At 35.8% G+C, this 21299-nt stretch overlaps 1 protein-coding gene across 1 annotated transcript in view; it reads right to left on the reverse strand.

Annotated features, from left to right (window-relative positions):
- Positions 1-21299, reverse strand: part of AHI1 (Abelson helper integration site 1) — a gene marked incomplete at both ends in the record, with an annotated part of 91111 nt that overhangs the window by 12045 nt on the left and 57767 nt on the right. Inside the window, 3 exons of the mRNA XM_081998536.1 lie at positions 1035-1197; positions 3517-3582; positions 8039-8097. Coding sequence (XP_081854662.1) covers positions 1035-1197; positions 3517-3582; positions 8039-8097 — 288 coding nt within the window. The remainder of the gene's footprint in view (positions 1-1034; positions 1198-3516; positions 3583-8038; positions 8098-21299) is intronic.

Raw genomic sequence — 21299 nt, forward strand, 5'->3', positions numbered from 1 at the left:
ATAAACCAATTGTTTTTTTGGTTTTGGTGTTTCTTTTTTCCCCCCCCCCCCCCCTTCCTACAGACTGTTCTCTGGCTTATTTTGCAAGGAAGAAAGGAAGGAGAAAATGCACAGGATGTGAAAGGGGAGGACAAAGAGGAAAGGCAGTAGTTAAGCTAACTTTAATTACCATCATCGAATTAGCACAGTGTTATATCCAAGTTTTTTTAGGAAAAAGGCATAAATACCAGACTTCACTTGAAAGACAGAGGGAGGAACTAGAAAATGGGGGAAAGCCTCTTGAGAAATGTTGGGTTAAAAGATTTCTAAACACCAGTATAACTGATAGCTTGATAGTTTAGGAAAGCAAATTAAGCATGCGACCACACACTATGTCCATAAGTCAAATACTAACAACTGTCAGGACACTGAGCATCTTTACATCAGTTGACTCAGCAGGATGCCTCCTATATTATTTGTTCAGATTCATTTAGGTTTCTCTGTATTAGTTTACTCAAAACTGTTTTAATGACAAGGACCTGGTAGCAAGTTCAGTACTCAGATATGAGATTTAACTGTTACTGTTCTTTTAAAACTTCATAATGAAATCCACTTATTTGGGAACCTACCAGTCTCCATAGAGTAGGGGGAAATTCAACAGTTTTTACAAAAGTAACTGGTTAGATCTCACAGAGACTGCCTAAGAAAAACCTAAGATGTCTGTGAAATGCTCTGATGTGTCCTAAAACATTGCCAAGGTAGGGCATGAACCATATGTAAGAAGAGATGAGGAATTAATGCAGTTGACTGATAATTAAGTACTTTTTAAGCTGGAATGTTTAATTAAGTGCCAATACCTTCCTAAGTCAGGTATGTCAACTTGCTAAGTGATTAACTAACTTTATACAATTTCTGCATCAAGATAAGTCATCATTATGCCATCTGCGTGCTACATAAATTCGTATCTTCAACACAATAAGCAGTTCAGCATGGTAAAATCTTGGACCATCAGTTAAACCCACACCGGTATACCAGGAAGATAGCAGTAAACTTACTTTCACCAGCCACATAATTAGCTGGAAAATAGCCTTGCTGTCCATTTGCTAGGCTGCCAAACCACCAGTTATCATTATCTTTGTATAACACTTGGATAATGTCACTGCGATGGATGGTTAGCTCATCTGATCGATGCGCTGTGTAGTCATAAAGAGCCACTACCTAAAAGAGAGATAAGAGCACCACAGCTTTATCACAACCATGCCACAGAGAAAAAAGCGCAACATTCACTTCCTCTTGCAGAAAAGCAGCTGAAACCAAAGCTGCACTTTGGTAAAAGCTGAGGCTGTCTCAAGTTTTGCTAATGGGATCAGGGGTGGTGGGAAAGCAGCAGGAGAGGCAAGATAAAGGACTGTGGGATTGTAGAAATGGTTAAGAACATTCAATTCACTAAGATTAGCTTCAAAACAGCAGCTGTTAGTTTTATAAGCAATTTACTTGTGAAGCAAAAGGAAAAAAAAAAACTTCATACATTCACTTTCTCAGAATTGTTACACCACCTTCAGATCCCATTCTGTGTGTGCTTGTGGAAGCATATGTGTTCGAATAAATACTTCAACAGTATGACAGTTTTAACGAAGGAAAAATTCAGTGCAAAAATGTCATTGCGAAGTTTTGCTTTGATCACTCCACTTTTTCTTGTTATTGTGTTTATAAATAAGGATTTGCATATACAATTTTATAAATATCTGCCAAAAATTCATTTATATTCCATTTCCCATAATGAATCAATTTGCCAGTGAAATACAGTACATCTATACCTTTCTGGAAAGAAGTACTAATAGTGGTCAGCACCATGCATACTAAGAATACATTACCAGAAGCCTGCTTTCTACTCTGAATATGAAAATGTCTAGTGTAATTTCTTATTTATTTCCTATGCCCTACAAACAAAAACCTGTCCTGATGAATGCAGAGCAGTAAAGACTGAAAAGAAAACAAGTGAACTGAAAGAATAAGGGAATTGCTCACTTCCCTCACCATAAGTGAAGAACAAAATTATGACCTATTTTACACAAAGAACATTTCTTCCCTACATATAATCTTCACCTCTGAACCCTCCACGAAATTGTAAGTAAAGAGCTCAGAAACAGGAATTGTCAGGAGTGATAGGAGGTTATAGGGGATTGAAGGAGACAGCAAAGTTACTACGAAGACAGGGATTTGGAGAAACACTTCCTTTTTTTATTACTCATGCATGAATTTAAATTCTGAGACTCCTGAACTGTACAGTGCTTTTTATATTTGTATGTCTATTCTGCACAAGATAACCTGTGAGTTATGTGTGTAAAAATATTGCCAAGGCCACTTGTATTTTCATACTTCCATGTGATCAATTAAACAGATTAAAACAGTTATGAATGGGAAAAGATGGAAATGATTCCACCATTGCAAATTCTATGTGGAAATTTGTGAGCTGGTCAGCAAAGAATTAGTATCAGCATAGTTCTCAGTAGACAGGAAATTTATCTAAATATGCATTCAGTAATCCTGAACTTACATAAAGAAGCTAAACAATAAGATATCATCTGTTATTGCAACTCTCCTCCCAGCCTTAAGAAAGCTAATACAGTAATTACAGGTGATGTTGACAATGTAGAAATATGAACTTTAGAATAGAACCAAACTAAAACACACTAAAGAGCACCATAGATAAACAACACAGAACTGGAAGCTTGCATAATCTCGTCCAGTAAGGGTTGCTCTAACAGTGACCACCTCAGTTAAGTGGTAATGGTTTCCTTAGTGATAGCACTAGGAAAATCATGAGGTCACTTAAGGTAAAGAAGAAAAAAAGGGGAATGTAACACTAATTACTTGGCAGCATGAAAAACAATGAAAGGCAGAGCAACAAATACTTCTTTTTGCAGTGTCTTTTGTAAGATAGTTCTAGTGTAAATGCTTTGGTTTTTGGAAAAAATTACAAAAATTTAGTAACACAGAAACACTGCCAACAAGCAGTTCAAACCGATCAAGCAAGTCCCACTGTCTGTCTCCCCGAAATAAAAAATTAAAATACCAATGTGCCCTGTAATACGACTGGTTGAGCAAGCCTGACAATTTAAAAGAAATGTGGAAATTGCCATTATATTCTCTGGAGACATATGATCAGACAACGAGCGTAAGAGGACACACGAAATGCACCTCTGCACCAAAGAAGAATACGAAACACTCACAACTATGCCCAAAGCAATGGAATTTCTTCTGGTGTAACATTCAGATGCGTTAAATTCTATCTGGGTCCAAGTTCAATAAAAAAAAATTTATATTCACCGCAATTTTACAAAATTATTTTTTAAGAGTGACACAAAAACAGCAGTAATGTGGTTATGGTGGTTATGAACATGTGTAAGAATTACAAAATCTAGGGTAGCAAAAAAAATCTTTGGGATCATGCTTAAAAAAACCAATGTGCTTTTAAAAGCACAGATACAGGGTAACAGGTATACAAGATACTGCAAAAAATTACATAATACTTACTGTCTCTTTCCGAAGTGGACAACTGCTTCCTTCTCTCACACCCAGTGCAGTCAAGCAGCCATCATTCTAGAAGAAATTATTTTAAAACTTCAATGTGAAATATTTTGAGTATTTTCCTGTCTACTGTAAAACAGTAAGAATTATCTGTAATAAAACATTTTTTTAAAAAAAGAAAAAGCAGAAGTGATGTTAAGCAACACTGAGTAATATTTGCTATGTAGATATTTAGAAAAAGATACTGAGTTTTTCAAGTATGCACACTACACTAAAGATAACATGGGGGATGACAGGGCATTGATGACTATGCAGTATAAGCTTTTTTGCATTGCAAACACTACAGTAGATGTTTAAGAAGTTATTGCAGTGAACTTTACCTCTGAACCAGTATGCAAAAGATGCCACTTTCATATAATGGAGAATTTCAGGTTGGTCTTAATAACCAATACTTTCCATTTAATTCTAATTGTTCTATCTTTACCACTTATTCTTCAGATTTCCAACAAAGTCAAAGGAATAGCAGGTATAGAATGCAGTAATTAGTATGTGCCTGTACCTACAAAATTTGATTTCTGTAAAACAACAGAATTCTTCAGTTGAAAGATGATTTAAAACAGGAAAATTATGAAAATTAGCAGAGGAACAACAAACTAGAACAAAGGAAGAGATGGAAGTCCTTTGCTGGTGTTAATTTTTTTTCAGTGGCCTATTTTCACAGAGGGGAAACCAGTTTCCCCTAGATTTTGTGTGCGTCAAAGGATACAAATTACAATGCAGAATAGAAATATTACACAGCAATTAAAATAGAAGAATCAAATGCAAGCTTAGTGAAGTAAACAACATTTCCACCCATAACAGATTGTACCACATTATAAACAGCATTTAAATTTGAGAAATTCTATCCATCATACTTCACTTCTTTTGTATTTTACGACCCCGCCTCCTTTAACTGTCTTTTGCATGAACTTCTTTCTCTTCTCTTGCTTTTTTAGAACATAGATCTAAAATGTATTGCTCCTTTTATTTTTTTTAATTAGGGTGATCCAAGGAATATCATTACTGCAATCCTCAGCAGAATAAATGGCATTCTGTAGATCAGAGATTCTTGCCCTCAACATTGTTTTCCTAACTTAGGCTTATTCCAAATGGGAAAGAAATCACTGATTATCCTGAACACAGAGGTTCCATCCAGTCTCTAGATTGTTTCAGTATTGCTACAGTAGTTACAGACACATGCAGTACATAGAGATGAACACAGTATAAAAGCAAACAGTTGCACTCAGTTCTTATCATCTACCAGAACATCTAAGAGTTCTGAATAATTATGTACATACATGGGGAGAGGGAATAAAAATGTAACTGCCTGATTTGATAAACAAATTTTGGACAAAAACTGGCGGAGCTGCAGTTCAGAGTCTGTGGCTTGTTCAGTGGTCTAGTGGTAGTTAGCACTGCCTTACAGGTTTCAGCTAATTCTCATTTTCCATTCTCAAGGTTAAGAGAACTGTGCAGGCAATGTGCTTAGCCTGTGGGATGGGAGTGCCTCCTGTTGCTCAAAAATGATTCATCAGAATTATTAGGAGTACTATTTAGGTATCTAGTTCAGGTACTCATATTGCCCCATTATTGTGTCTCAATCTGTCTCTCTCTCTTTTTAATAAAGTATTTATATGCTCTCAAACATTCAAGGTAAGAAGAGCTTGAAGAGAGCGAGCTGTTTGGAAATAACAAGCTAAAATCCATGAGTCATCCTGAGACTATGTTGAATGTTCTCAGACACTGCGTTAAACTTTTAAGGCATCAACAATCCAAAGAGTTTCCTCTTAAAGAAGTACTCTGAGTATGTCACGGGCTGCACACACACCCTACCTCTAGTGGAACCGGGGAATTGCCATGGCTGCCTACCACAAATGTAGCTACTGCAAGGCACCAGAGCTGCCTCTGGTGTGCCATGCCATTTCCCAAATAGTGCCAACACTGCAAGTAACACCCAGCAAAAACTACCGGCCTTTCAGTTTAGAAACATAATTTTTTATGTTGTCTCACAAGATTAAGCCACATTTTCAGGATTCCCAAAAAGCAACAGATATACTGAAGTGTATGAATACATCATTCTTAACACATTAATAATGTCTCCTTTTTTTAAATGCAAGATGGAAACTAGTTAATCCTTTTCTTGCATCAGAACAGACATGGGGCTATAGTTATGTTCTGAAGAGTTGGTGTTTTTGGGAGACAGACCATCTGTGAGAAACAGGAACAAAATGCTTGCTGAAAAAGCCCACTGCATCACACTGATTTTGGTTGAACAAAGCTGTTAGGAGCTTTCAGTGTAAGGAACACCCTCAGAAGATGATAAATAGATCCAGCAGTCAATGCAGAGTTCTAGTCAATGGAATATTACGCTGGTTATGCATAACTAACCCACTTAGCGTTGACATTTCTAGCACAAAACCAAACAAAAAAAATGTTTTAAGATATTAATATAAAAGACAGCTTTGCAGGTAAGAGTAAACTGATATATAAGTTGCTGCATTAAGTGTCACCGATTCCTGATAATAGCACTAATTAAAATGTTTATGGCTTCATTTTAATTGGGCAGTTTCAGTGACTGTGATAATGGAGGTTTTGCTTTTATTCATGCAGATGTATAGCAGCCAGTAGGATTTGGGCATTAGAAAGCATTCATTCCCTTATGAGAAGCAGCACTGAGTAAGAACAAGTGATTATGTCGTTACTGCCTTTTCTGTAAAAAATTTCAGTATTGGACAACAATATATCGAATACCACAATATCAAAATTTAAAGAAAAAAATATGGAAAAATGTGAAGTCTACCAGTGGTTTCTTATGCTTCTTAAATGTAAATACATTCTTCATCGTAACAGAATAAACATACAGAATAAGTCCCACTTCTAATTAGTCACTAACTCTTAAAAGCTACACTTGGAAAACAAGCTTTTCTAAGATTAATCTGAGGCAGACAGTACACAGACCGGGGTGAACCCCAATGTCTGTGCATTCAAGGCCAAAGCCACCCTCCCTCCTTTTCTTGTTAGAGTGACAGACTTCATGATGTGAAGGACAAACATCTATTTCTTGGATGCTGCACAGCACCACTGCTTCTCTCCCCTCCACCTGCCTATACCTGCTATCTGTCTGAATGGGAGAGAAACTGGGTTAATTCTGCAAACACTCCATTAAAGACATGGGGAACGAGCGTTAAAGCTTCTCTTGTCTTTTGAGTAAATCTGTGCCTCAGTGTCTAATAGCCTGGGTCCTGAGACTGTTACCTTTTAGGTTTGTTGTTGGGTTTTATGTTTTTGTTTGGTTTTTTCCAAGGAGACAAAATAAGAAATAAACTTACAGTGCTCAAAAAACCCACAACTGGCTTAAAAATTAGATAATATTTAAAACATTTATACATTTTACAACATCAATCTGAGCTTTTACAGTTGCTTCATTGTTTTCCTTTTTCCTTATGAACTTGAGGGTTAGAAATTTACTTAATCCTCTCCTTCCCCAAGAATGTCATACAATCTCTTCACCCCGGTAACTAAAGTTTTAAATTAAATACTAAATAAGCTGAGACATAGCATAAAATAATTGAATATTGTCAGCACTGTCGTATTTCTGTTCTTGTTCTCTGGTCCAATTAATTGTCATCACACTCCTAGCTCAGGACACCTAACTGTACCACTTTAGTCTACAGGAAACAGAAGTACAAGGACAATTCAGTAGCTAAACTAAAACTATTCTAAAAGTATTAATTGCTAAGAATAATGTAGTCGTCTTTGGTCTTAATTAATTTGTCTGTAGACACAGTAAAGTTACTTCCTTAGGCTTCAGATGACTACAATCCTTATTTGATTACAGTCCTTCAATATTTAATGAGCATGGGAATCTATAATCTACCTAGAGGGGAAAAAAAAAAAACAAACCCACCCAACAAAACTGTGCCAAGCTGCACTTTATTGAAACCTGCAATGTACAAACAGAAAACAGAAATGCAAACACAGCTGCTGCAGTAAAGCCTGCAGGGATAAAATCAAGAAAGAAAAGAAAAAAGGAAAAAAGAACAATTCAGAAGCATGTAAAATACTCTATCTCCTGAAATTATTCCAAACCTCTTCAATTACTCTGTCATTTGCAAATATGCTACTTTCTTGATATCAATTACTCAGTTTACCTGCACTTATAACATATAAATTACTGCATTTATAACTGAAAAAACTAACAAAAATATTGAAAACCTTAATTTAACCCTCAGAAAAAAATATTTTAAATTAGCTGCTATTTAGTATTTTCCAAAACAGTTGATCCTGTAAATATTTATAGAGCTTCTTGTGATGGAGAACATTAAAATACTGATTGAACAATTTATACGTTATTTGCTTGAAGATACCTCTTTTGTGAATAAAGACAGGATTTAAAAAAACCCTCTTTACAATGAGAACTTGTGAAAAAATTACTTTTTATAGTTAAACATCAATTTAAAAAAAAAAATGCAAAGATAGAATTCCTTACCGTCTGTAGTCTACCCAATAGTGGTCGGCTAAGAGGATTTCCTACTGGGCTGAAACACCCTGTGAAAAGAAAAGGCTGTGAATTTTCTGCTTGTTATCCTTTTCCATCGAATAAACTATTTTATTTTAAAATCATTATATTAGCAGGATATGTTTGACAAAATTCTAATGAAAAGCAGCATCATCTTTCAGTTACAACTATGCATCCTTCAGTCAGGAACAGTCGGAGGGTTTATTTAACTAACAGACCTGACACCAGGTTAACTAATCCAATATTTCCATTCAAATGAATTGGCGAAATAGCTCAAGCTATGTCCACATGCCACCTCGTGCTCAAAGCTGACACTATTATCTAGGCTGTATTGCTTTTCTCCATTGAATTTCTGAGTAATGCATACAAAGTTTTCCAACAGAAATGATCACAAAAACTCTCAAAGGAATTACTTCCTTACTTTATCTGAAAGAATAACTACGCCTATTCAGTAGTTCCCTTTGATCATCTGAGTCCCTATCACAACACATCTTGCTGTTTATTTTATTCACTCTCTACATAGTGCATTTGAACAAGTACTTGTAAATTCTTTTCTTTTCAAACTATTCTGTTAACTACTAGGCTCAGGAAAATCCTTTCATCATCTATGGATTTATCTTTTTGTTATTGGCCTCCTCAGCTGTATACTTAAGAAAACATCTTAAAAAGAGAAGATACAAAAATCTGAAAATTCTTGAACATGACAGTGAAAAATGTTACTGCTTCGTTGGAGAACAGTTTCTTATGCATAGAGATGTCAGACAACACAGAATTAAGCTCACTGGATTTTCTCTGTGAGACACTAGATTTGAAACAACTTTTGTTTTCAGAGAGGAATAAATTCTGAAAATTTATTTTCATTTGCCACTCCAAAAGCCTGCTCTTGAGGAGTCCAGTATCTGAATCAAGAGGACTTTTCGGATTCCCATGTACTGGCACAGCTCCAGAAGGAAGCTTGCACAACTCCACCTACAATACACTTTCCAAAGCCTAGTGGTTTAGACTTTCACAGGAGATTTACTCATAAATGTTTAATCATTAAGATATTTAGGTATTTCTAAACATAAGAAAAGCTGCAAGCTCAAACAATCGTAGTTAAACCATGCTCCTGCAGATCTGCAGGTGAATAATTTTGTACTTGGGAGAAATCCTAAATAAGTGCAATAATTGCTTTTTCAATTTTGTGTATGAATTAAAAAATTTGTGATCCTAATAATTTCAAAAAAAACTTGTATAAATTCTAAAATATTTCATTTTGAAAGGCTTACTTTGATTTTTATTACTTTTTCCCACCTCTTTTCAGAAGTGGAAAGAGATGAGAATACAAATTGTTTTCTCAATTCAACCCATACTCAAAGACAGTAGACCTGAAGCTTACCTTTTTTAAAAATAAGCTATTTGCTAAAACATTTGTTCAGCACTAACACCAAAAGTTAGTGGGGATATTACTCCTATTAATATTGTTATCTACATACTTATACAGTCATAAAACAAGCTGCTACAGATATGATACTACATATGGATACACTATTGCATACAAGTGTCCTATCAACTCTTTGAATAAAAAAACCCCACAACACAACAAACTCAAGACAATAAAATGTCTGCATGATAATTTTTTTTTTTCTTTAGACAGCTAAGTGTTCTACCATAGGATTTTCAATTTCAGCATTGTAGTGTTGTGCCAGTTCACATTCTAAAATAAAAGCTGTATAAAATACATTATGAAAACAATTGCTTGTTTGGAAAAATCTTCAAACTTTAATTAAAAAAAAAAAAATCTGTATTTTTATCAGTAACATCACTGACTTTCTTGTTCTCCTAAGGAAAAGATATATTACCTCAAAGTACTTCTGGACTGTATTTTTATGTATGCGAGTACTCCTGTGCAGGCTCTATACTTAGCTGCTTGTCAGGTGAAAACTCTATGGTTAGACTGATATCTCCAATTAAGCCTGAATAAAGGGTAATGCAAACCTGTTCTGCTGCATGCATAGGAAACAAACAGGTGTGTAACTCAAAGATATCGGGAGTACTGTACTGAATTCTAGCAGCTGGCACTGGTTTTGACTTAGCGTTTTCCATGACTAGAGCCTTCTTCCGAAACAAGCAGGAAATTCTTACTACTTCGCTTGAGGTGTGAACACTAAACAGGCCACAGCACACTTGGGTCCAAATATTCTATGCACCGCAGAGCCAATGCTATTTGTTCGTATTGATCATGCCTATTGGTTACCTCAAACTAGTCTTTAGTGTTACCCGTCAGTTGTTTTCGGTTATCAAGCATTCCTTTAGTAGTTCCTGCATTCAAAAGTCATACTAAAAACAAAACAACCCCCCAAAACTGTTCAAATCTTCCTCTTTCACAAAACAAGGTCCATTCAGCAAGCAAGGGAATATCCATCCCTGCTTTCTCAAACAACACAGTAGACTTTTAAAGCAATTTTACACAGCTATTGGCTTGACGTGGTTCCATGCTTGATGAAGCATGTAAATGACACCAAGCAGGTGTGACAGCCTCAGCAGCGCTTGCTTTGGTTATGTCTAATCCATGCTGTGCAAAGTTTTCAACTACTATAGTGAGGTATTGAAATTGAGGTCAGGATTGCAGAAGGACATTTCCACTTCATCCAAAAATGAAGTTCAAAGGACACTATGACCTGTTAGGACTCTCACTTAGCCTAAGCTTATATAAAGGTAATTAAATCCCTTGTAAGGTCAAATCTGAAATAAAACAACACCCAGGTTAATCTAGACTGTCTTATCTTAAGGATGCTTCAGAATCAATAACGGAGAAGCATTTTTAGAGATTCAGAGGGTTTACTTCAACTCTCCAACAATCTTCTTTCTTAACAGCATTTGCTGTCTTCGCCTTTAAAATCCCATATGTCTTGAGAATCTAATCTTCCCTATGAAAGTATTAACATTTGAGCTCTTGTATTCCCTATCAGTTTGCATTGATTCTTCAGTGGTCTCCTTTATATGGAATTTTACATGAGAAGAATAAATTATTTCTTCGAAGAACCTACTGCTAATGTCTAAAGGCAATGTTAGAGGTCTCAAAATTATAGATGCTACTGCTTTTTCTCAAATAATCAGAATTTTCACACTAACACAATTTAACAGCAGGACAGCTCTTCTTTATGGTCCACATAATCCTCTCACTGTGATTATTTTGTGAGTCCAAGGATGTGCTGATTTAGTTAAATGCCTGCCAAAGAATTGGTGTCTTTTGAAAAACAATGTAGCTGTCTGCCTTGAGAGGGAGTCTGAAACTGTATTAGTTTCCTGTACAATTTGAACAGTGAACTGAAAGCCTATCCTTAGCTCCCAAGTCACTTCTGGCAATATATTCTCTGCCAGTATAATTGCAACTAAAGCAAAAAGATGATGGAAACCAAGTAGTTGTTCTCCTGTCCAACACGCATGTCTATACTACCAAGTTCCCAGTTTTATTGCGTGCTTTCACTGAAGAACTACCCTCTGCTCTAGATAAGCACATTAGTGTGAATTGATCAAATTCTAAACACTTGGGCTGAAAAAGACAGGAAGTAGATGAGTTCACTTCCAAACAGATTAGACTTACACAGAAATTTGTATGATAACAGCAACAATGCCCCAAAATAGCACTTGCAATAATTAAGAATATTTCCTATTAAATAACAGTTTCTTTAGCTATTATACTTGTTTTAAATTAATAGCAAAAGAGCCAGAACGGGGAAAAAGATCCTTGTAGGGAGTCACAATTTCACTATTATCTTAATGGAGTGCCTACAATCACCTAATATTAAAATGTTTATGTGAAAAATTCCTCTTTTAATAGAAGCTGAGAGAACATTCATTACAGAATTTACGTTTTAATTAACTTTTCAAAAGAATGCTTTTTCTCCCTTTGTGAAACGCTCTTGATAATAAAGGTATTTGTGCATCATAAATCCCCAAGGGTTCCAGTCTTATGGAATCTAGAGTTAATGAAATGATCCAAAAGTTTATCCTGGAAAACCCTCAGAAAATCACAGAAGATCAGTGAACAAATAAATAACTAAGAAAATTGAAAAAAGTTAATATTCAGACATTTCTGTGATGAAGCCCTCTAAAGCATACAGAGAGAAAAAAAAATCTTACCTATTCCAGTTCCACATTATTTTAATTGATTTTTACTTTAAATTTGTACTAATTACAAATGTCTAAAAAACCTACAAACAAATACTGAAAGACATGAAAATAAACTACGCCTCTAGGAAATGGTATGTCTTATTGCAGACATTCTTGTAATTTATTTATTTATAATTGTGGCCTCTTGCAACATGGCATAGTTAAAATACACCAAAATAAACAACAAACACTGGTGAAAAAACAGCAACTTAGATATGAGATGAGTATGTGTATATCAGCTCAGTCTTTTTCCTATTCATCTTCTGTGGCTTTAAAACTGTTCCCAGTAAACAGAATTATGTTTTCAGCACAGTCACCTATTCAAAAGTGTAACCCTTGTGACCAAAACATCTTTTAGTATGCAGTATAATCTCTACTTCTGACTTCAAAGGAAAGTTTTGAGTTTTTTAAAAGCTTTCAGAGCAGTATTACTCAGTTCTTTCTGTAATTTTATTTTTCATGTTAGGTATAATATAAGAGAAAGAAGATCATTTTGTAGTGATCTAAATATATATTAATCTTCCCTCAAAGGCTTTATCCTCACAACAATTATGCTTTAATAGATCAAACAGAATTCATTAAATAAAAAGATTGTTTATATATTGGATAAGAACCTGTTTTCCTTTACTTAAAGTCAGGATCACAAATACTTTCAAAACCCACCGCAAACATTTTCAGATGCAGTTCACATAAAATTAAAGGAATGGATGCACCCACTTAACACATGCATGCCTTTTTGTTTTACCAGCAAAACGTGTGTTTTAATAATATCCAATGCTAACAGTGAAAACCCACTTCAAATTCTGCTCTACCTAACAGTCTAGCACCTATGATTTTGAACATACTCCAAAATGAGTAGGAGAATGGATAAGACCAAAGTGTATTGAAAACTGTTTCAATGAAGTTTAAGCTGTATCATAGCTTTTAAAACTACTTTGGAACACATGTGGCTGAAGGTAGAGCAAGCAAGCTACATTCAAAAACAGTTCAAAGTGAGACAAGGAACAGAGTATTTTTAGCATTCTTTCTAAAATAGCGTTCTCTTTGTAACTAATACACCACCAAAGGAAATGGTTAATTCTCTTGAGAGCCCATATCTTGCAAGCCACTTAAAATGTATATTCTCAAAATAGATGATTCTCACATGCTATATTTAAGTACATATACAAAAGTGTTGTGATAGCATCACTACTGAATGCAAAGGACTTCTACAAACACTGGTAAGATTAATATACTCTGCACTGACAGAAGTCTACTCAACGTCAGGTGAGCCCATGTTATTAGCCCTCTCCTTGTCTTTTCCCCACCTTTTTCTTCTATCAGAGTATCTGGAAAAGACCCTCCTCAATGTCATTCTCAATTTCTAAGTGGGGTTCCAACTTGTTAAGCTAAGTATATCCACTTAAAATCAAAACACAAAATCCATAGGACAGATAAAATCCCTCTCTGCTTACTGTCTTACTTTCTATAAGTTATATAGAGAAACTTCTGTTACTTTATTTTACGAGTTGGGTATGAGAGCTGTTTTCATGCTACATACCCTTAAAAAATGAGAGACAGAGAAGCCTTAGCTCTACTGCTGCCAGAGGACACTCCTCCAGGTAGTGGAGAGATTGACCTAGATGGCAATGACAAAAAAAACCCAAACCCAAAACAAACACCCCCTCCCACCCCCAATTAAGCCAAAACAGAGCTGTGCTGATAGGTGGAAAAACATAACTTCTTTTTGTTTCCCTTCCCCATCCCCATTAATTAATACACTGAAAACTCGAAAACTAAGAAAATAAAAGTAACTTGGGAACTTAACGTCAATAGATCAGGCTGTGGTTGCCATTCAAAATACTACACCATACAAAAGAGTCTGCATAGAAGGATAAACTTTGAATAAAAAAGTATGCAATATTTAGCTTTTTAACCAATTGTTTACTAAATGCCAGTATTAAAAACAGTTATCTAGAAGAGTAACTCTGGGGAGTTGCACAATTCAGTACCATGCAGTTCCACACATATTGCTGCAAGCTTCTTTCACACCAGCACGTGATTTTCCAGTAGATGCCCCAACTCCAGGTATTAGAGGAACTCTGGCTTCTCAAACCGTGAGTCAGTCACAGTCTTCCTAAACTGAGACAGACAACTGGTCTAGTGTGCTTCAACACAGTAACTTTCTTATCCAAGGACTAGTACAGTTATTTCTAGCTACTGCAGCTGCCCGTCTCTGATTCCCCAGCCCAAATGACCAAGTACACCCTTGCAGCAGAGCTAAGCAAACACTGGAGCGGTGGAATGGAGCAAGGCTTGAATTCACACCTGTAGATCCACAAAGAGATACTTTCCAATCCTCATATAAGGGACCTCGGAATCAGACAGCACTAATACGAAAAAAATACTATGCTTCTGGCAGTGCCATATCCCACAACATAATTATATCTACCGTCAGCCAAAAGAATGCATAGAGATATTCATTCAGGGTTAGCCACCATTTTCATTCCTGGTTCAAGGTGTACAAGGGCACAAACATGTATTTGCTCTGAATCTTAAGAGTAGTCCTCCAGAGGGAACTATGGAGATAGTCTGTCACTGGCTTTAAGGAGAATACTGTTTCATACCAATACATTTACCCTGTACTTAGGCACAATGAACAGGCAGAATTTGGCCCCTATTTACAATAGGTATAATATATAAAGTAAAAACTGTTGCATCACAAAAACAATTAAAAAATCCAACTTTTTAATTAGAGATTAAAATCAAATACATTTAGCAGCCTACACACCCACCTAATTATTTCTGAGTAATCTTATCAAACCATCATCTTACATTTTTCTTGCAAATGTTAAGTTTCTACAGTACCATATATAAACAATGCAAGTAGTAGCACATGTCCCAAGCATTCTTTTGAAGTAAAGAACATTTATTGAATTCATGCTAATCAGGAACGTGCTAATTTATGACAAACGCTAACGTTACATCATAATGACATTAGATACAACTGAAAATGAGCAGGGGTTATAGTATGCAGTTGTTTCTTTCTACAGCTTAGAGAACAGAAAGTGACTCTACAGCAAACATCAATAAGCCTGCACAGATTATCATCAGCATTCTGAAATCAGATTGGCAATATTATTTACAAGTTCTAGATAGCAGATAAAAAAAGATGTAAGGAAAATGCAGACTATGACGCATACTTTGTATTAATAAGAGTTCTTTTTCTTCTAATGCTGCAGATATCCTGAGAAAGTCATTATTAGTTTTGCTAAGCTCACCAGGACTATTTAAAAGCAAACAAACTAAATTAAATTTGAGAAGAAATCTATTTTATATTATATTAAATAAAGCTTGTGGTGTTACCCTATTGAAAAATACTTAATGAAATACAGAAACTGCAGTCCTTTAGAATTGTGGATGCACAGCACTGGAGTAGCAACCTTCACTTATGGGCTTGGTAATATTTTTACTTCTGCATTAACTTATCCTCCCTAAATCAGAGTAAATGGAGCTCTTAAGCAGAATTTATGCTTACCTGTTTACTAAAAATATGTAGTACAGTTAAATTCTATTTATTAATACAGTTAAATAGAATTTAGCTCTATCTGTAACTCTAGAAGTCAAGTACCTACTGACCTCAAGAGGTCTATTCATGTCTTTGAAAAACACACTTGACTAGGGATAGAAGACAAAAAATGAAAATTATACAAGGAAGGAAAACAAAGTAATTTACTCTGCATGATTCCTCCCACAACTGAAATTCAGCAATGGCTAGTTACCCACAGTTACTTAAACCAAATAAGCCTGTTGCTCTACAAATGGAAAGATGTAAGTAACAAAATATGCTTACAGTACCACAGATACTTTCCAAAATCAGCCATTAACATTTTTGCAATGCAAAGTCTTCTCAGCTAAGAAAAAATAGCCAGTTAGTGCATGAACTACTGAGTTTCTGTATTACCCAGTAGCCTCATAATGTCAAATCAACTCTTGACTGGAGGCGGGGGGAGGGCGGGGGGGGAATCTTTTAACTGCTTGAAGAACATATGTAGCATTTTTTAAATACTTGCATTCAAGGAAAAATAGCACCAGCAACATCACATGCAATATACCGGAAAAGATAAGTCAGATTGGTATTTCAGTTTTTTATCATGATCAGAATAGCCACTACTTTGTACCTAGCCTACTTTCTCAATTAAATTAGCCCTTTCAGCCAGTACTCAATACTAATTTTGAGAAAATGTTACCAGAAAATTCCATGACATTGCCAAACAATTCATATGTTATTAAGTCTGAAAAATGCAGGACCATTGGCAGATACTAAATCAGGAAACCATTATATAAAAATTTTAACATGGTCTAAAATCAAAGGAGTAAAAAAAAAGGTTCATAGCCACTTATTGTATTTTCAGAAATGGAAGGCTATGTCTTTAAAATACATTCCCAAGTTTACTTTCCATTTTGTAGTTCAGAAACTAGATTGGTCAGATATTTCACGAGAATGTGTGTGTGGTGAAACCAACCTACCACATGTGAGTTTTTGTGCACACACACTTTCAAGTTTTCAGACTATTTATGAACAAACTACTCGAAGAAGAATTTTTATACATATCAGTGATTAGAACATGTATGAATAAGGAAGTCCTTTCTAATTCATTTCCAGCTGTATACAGAAATAAAGTAATGGCCTGTAGCAACTTTGGTAACAAAATCTGAATATACTTCCTTATAAATAATATATGAAAAAGCACTTGAAGCTAATATTGGTATCATCCATTACAGAGGAAAATATATTGAAAAGTTAAGTCCAACATTAAAGCAACACATTGAAATCTGAGCCCAACTGGATCTGCAATGATGCTGATTTTTCAGTTTCCTTCACCTACAAGGTCTGCAAAGTTTTCTTGGAATGCAATAGCAACCTGCTACTACTTTCACGGCAGTGGATTTTTAGAATGCTTTTTAGAAAGTATCACTATTGCTATACCCTCAGTCTTAAGCCACCATGCAAGTACTTTAGTAGAAGTTACACTGGTTATACAAATATGTGGATACCAAATGTTATACTACTTTGGAGGAAGTAAAGAAAGACGGCTTGGCCACTAAGGGCCGCCTTCTACTACAGGAGACCCTGTCAGAAAGCTTGAATTGTCACTTGACAAAAGGCTGAAAACCAATCTGTTCTAGACATATTTTTCCTTGGGTCTTAGATGGAGGATAGGCAAAAAAGTAAGCATGGAAAGGAAACTGTTTGCAAAGAACAGCATTAGGAGCCAATACTCCCTTTCATTTACAAAGTGGTACCTGATATGAGGAGAGGTAAAAGACAGAAGACCAAGACAGGCAGGTTCATGGGCTGTGCCCTGCTTTGGGCTAAAACCACATTTCCAGAACTCTGGATATCCTGGAGAGAACAGACTTCTCTCCAAGGGTCAGTCAGCAACCCAAGTCACTGCAACCAGTACTAGAAGAAAGTAAGACTTTACATTATCTCAGTGTCAAGCCAGCAAGTAGAAGTTACAGCTTCACTGGATAAGACTGTATCTTATTTGTATAGGAATTTTACAAACAAGAATATTTACACAGCAAGTTTAAAGATGTAAACAAAAATATTAATGAAAATGAAATTCAGAATTAATACAGAAATACCACTTGACTAAATATTTTCTATAGTATCATGAAATAGAATGTGATTAAGTACTTAATACAATAACATGAGAGCTTTTTTCACATCATCACACAGGTAGTGCCTAACAGATAAAAACTGCAGTATTTTAAAATATAAGCTGAATTACATCAACCATCCTCTCTGGTCTGACTAACAGCAGCAGCTAAAATCACTACTGACTATGCTCATACTGCATCTCCAATAACACAAAATTCACACAAAAGCAGCAACTGCTAAGTTTATATACTAATCAGTAAGAGAAAGGGGATTATTGAGATCTGAATATTCAAGTACAGGAAATTCTTCTCCAGAGTTCATTATGAAAGTAACTCATTTCTATACTTTATACATTGTGAAAGATACCTACATTCCTTTAAAACCAACTTAATTGCTAACTGCTACACAAACGTTTGTTTCTTCAAAAGGACCACGCAACTGTACAAAACACAGAAAACTGCCTAGTAACACTCTATAAGTCTGGAACTCTCAAAGCATATGCCTTAATAGCCTTGTTCACATAAAGGCACACAGTTGTTAAATCCTCCTAGATGGTCTTTGCACATTTGCACGTGCCAAATTATTATCTCAAGAACTGGTGATATAGACAACCCTAGACATACCTTGTTCTCTTTGTGGGATTCCTGGAACTCACCCTGAAAATTATTTGTTTTGGTAAGAAACTCTGATTTGCAGGAAGATTCTTAATTCAAACCACAATTTCAATTGCTGAAGATCCTTTAAATGTATGAGCAGACAAAAAAAAGAAGTGTTACACAGTCTGAGTAAGACTTCTGCAGAAGGACTGCCTGGCATGCCAGAGCAAAGCCTGGGGTCAAGTAAGCAGGAAAGACTCTAAAGAGTGTTTTGAATTTGCCTATATGTCATTCAGATCTTTTTTTTCTCTGGCCGAGGAAGTAAAAACCGAAGAAGCTGAGCCCTAATTCTGAAGGGAAAAGATGAGGAAGGAACATACAGAATCTGTTCCTTCACTGTAGCGTGTCACGAGGTTGCAGAAAACACCCGAATACAAGTTTTCAGTAGAGTTTTAAGGCAATTCTACCACTTCATTTGAAGCCAGCAAGCAATGAGTCACAGTTCCTTACAACCCCCAGTGAGCAAGAAAGCAAGCTAACAGTGAGAAGGCAGGCTCCAGTGAAGCTCTCATTTCATCTGGATCAAAGAGGCTCTGTAAATAATACAGAGTCACTAGGTTGTGTGACAACAGCAACATATAAGTTACACACCCACAGAGACCTTCGTTACTCTGTATGTGCTTTCTGCTTTCTCCCCAATGCTTTCCCAAGCCACCATCATCTACCATTAGGTTCTATAGGACCAAGATGATCAGTATCAAGCTACATTGGTACCACAGTCTATTGCAGAGCATAAAACGGACCACAGATACCCAAAGTTAATTTAAAAGGTGTTATATTAGTAGAATGAATCATGTGAGGGAAGCTTGCTCTCACTGAACTTGGTGCTTCAGCAACGAGGGTAACAGTTGCATATGAATCCATGACAGTTTAGTTGTTTCACAGAGATAAAAACCTATCTACAAAATTAGCAAAGGGTTTTTAAAATAATTGAAAAAGTATTTATGTATACCGAAAAAGGATGGATAATGTATCTTAAAAACCTGGTGGGTTTGGTTTTTGTTTGGTTTTTTATGTACTTGCTTTTTGCTCACTTGTCAAAACCAGGAATGAAGTCAAAGGATCTATGTCTCCTCTTGGGAGAGGGAGATGCCTCCCTCCTGTGCACCATGGCTACTACTGGGTCTTTTGCACAGTCCTCCCAGTTCCTCTGGAAATGATAGGAACAGAAGGATTGGAGCAATACAAGGAGGGATCAATTTCCTCATCTTATTCAGTCATGGTTATTGCTGTACAGATAGCACTCTTGCTGACCTGAACTTTCTGCTGAACAAGGAATTGACACTTTACTGCACAGCCCTTGGGCAGAAGAACTGTTTCCCCCTCTGAAACAAGCTAGAATTGCATTTAAGCATGCACTTTGTCAACCCTTGCTGTCTTGTGGCTCAATAGGTCAAAAATTACACACAAGCTCCATCTGAAAGTACAGACAAGCTCAGACTGAAAACAGTTAACAGGACCTCTCTACTTAGGAATTAATTAGATTTGGTTGGTTTAGGATCCACATAATTGAGAAAGTAAGGGCACACTCAGGCCAAATCACTTTTGGCAGAGTCTTTCCACAGTACTACGTCACACCCTGATTTTGCAATCTATATCCACTGCTGCCAAACAGAGAGTAATGCTTCATTTAATCCACACCCTTGTATAATTTGGCTGACAGTACTTCCTTTAGCCTGAAGGCAGAGCAGTAATTACCCTAACATACACCAATTTCAAGTAAATATAAATGGTGTTCTTTTGATAAAGTTTTTGCAATCTTCAAAGATTGCTGTTATTGTGCTCTGTATTTAGCGTAATTTTTAGTGAAATATTTTAATTAACTTGCCTAGAAGAAACATGAAAAAGAACATATAATAAAGGAACATGTGTATCTTTGATCTTAGTATAAACAATTCTTGCAGGTTTAACTAGAAAATACAAACTCGTCTGACATTTATAACATCTTATCAATCAGATAGAGGAAACTGGATAACCAACCTTTTAAAACAGAACTAGAGTGTCATTAATGTTAATGGTTTTGTCTCTACGTCTTTACTATTCTGTTGGAAAATTTTTGTGGTTAGATGAATCTATTTATACACCTTTTGTTTTCAAATTAAAAAAATAATATTTACTATTCATTTTATAAATGTAAACACTCAGCTCTTCTACCTTAAAACAAGGTCCTGTATTTATGCCTTGAGCCAAAACTCTGACATTCATAACTGATGTTGGCGGTACAGTAGGGCCCCAGAGCTCTGAGGAAGTTCTTTCCCCTGCAGAATTGCCTGAGCCGCCTGTAAGCCATGGTGAGGGCTTACAGGCTGTGTCCTGCTATTCTTAATTTTTATTTGCTGCCAAAGTCAGCTGCAAGGTGAAACATCCCAGGGATAGCTCTAGTGACTGAGCAGGAGGAATAAGATCAGGGAAGTACATGCAAAGGTTGGCTGCAGGTGACAACCGAGTCTTTGTAATCTATTTGCACCGAAGAAACTAAGACACAGTAAATGTAAATGGTATAGCAAATAACTTATAAAAGAACCAGTGAAGCATAAAAAAGTCCAAACAGTCCTGTGATGGATGTTTCTATTGTTTTAAAAGAATATTAACTTTGAAAAAAATATTTTTAAGTTGAATTTTTCAGTTCTTCCATTCTGCTACGAGCTAATAATAATAATAATTTTAAAAAGTTTTCCTTTCTTTCTCCCTTTTGTCTTACACTTTTCCCCTAAGTAAAAGTGAGAGATATGAATATCCTAAAATGAATGATCATTTTCCCCAGGGGAGTTCC

This window comes from Phaethon aethereus (assembly GCF_964289735.1).
Source record: "Phaethon aethereus genome assembly, chromosome: 3".
NCBI lineage: Eukaryota > Metazoa > Chordata > Aves > Phaethontiformes > Phaethontidae > Phaethon > Phaethon aethereus.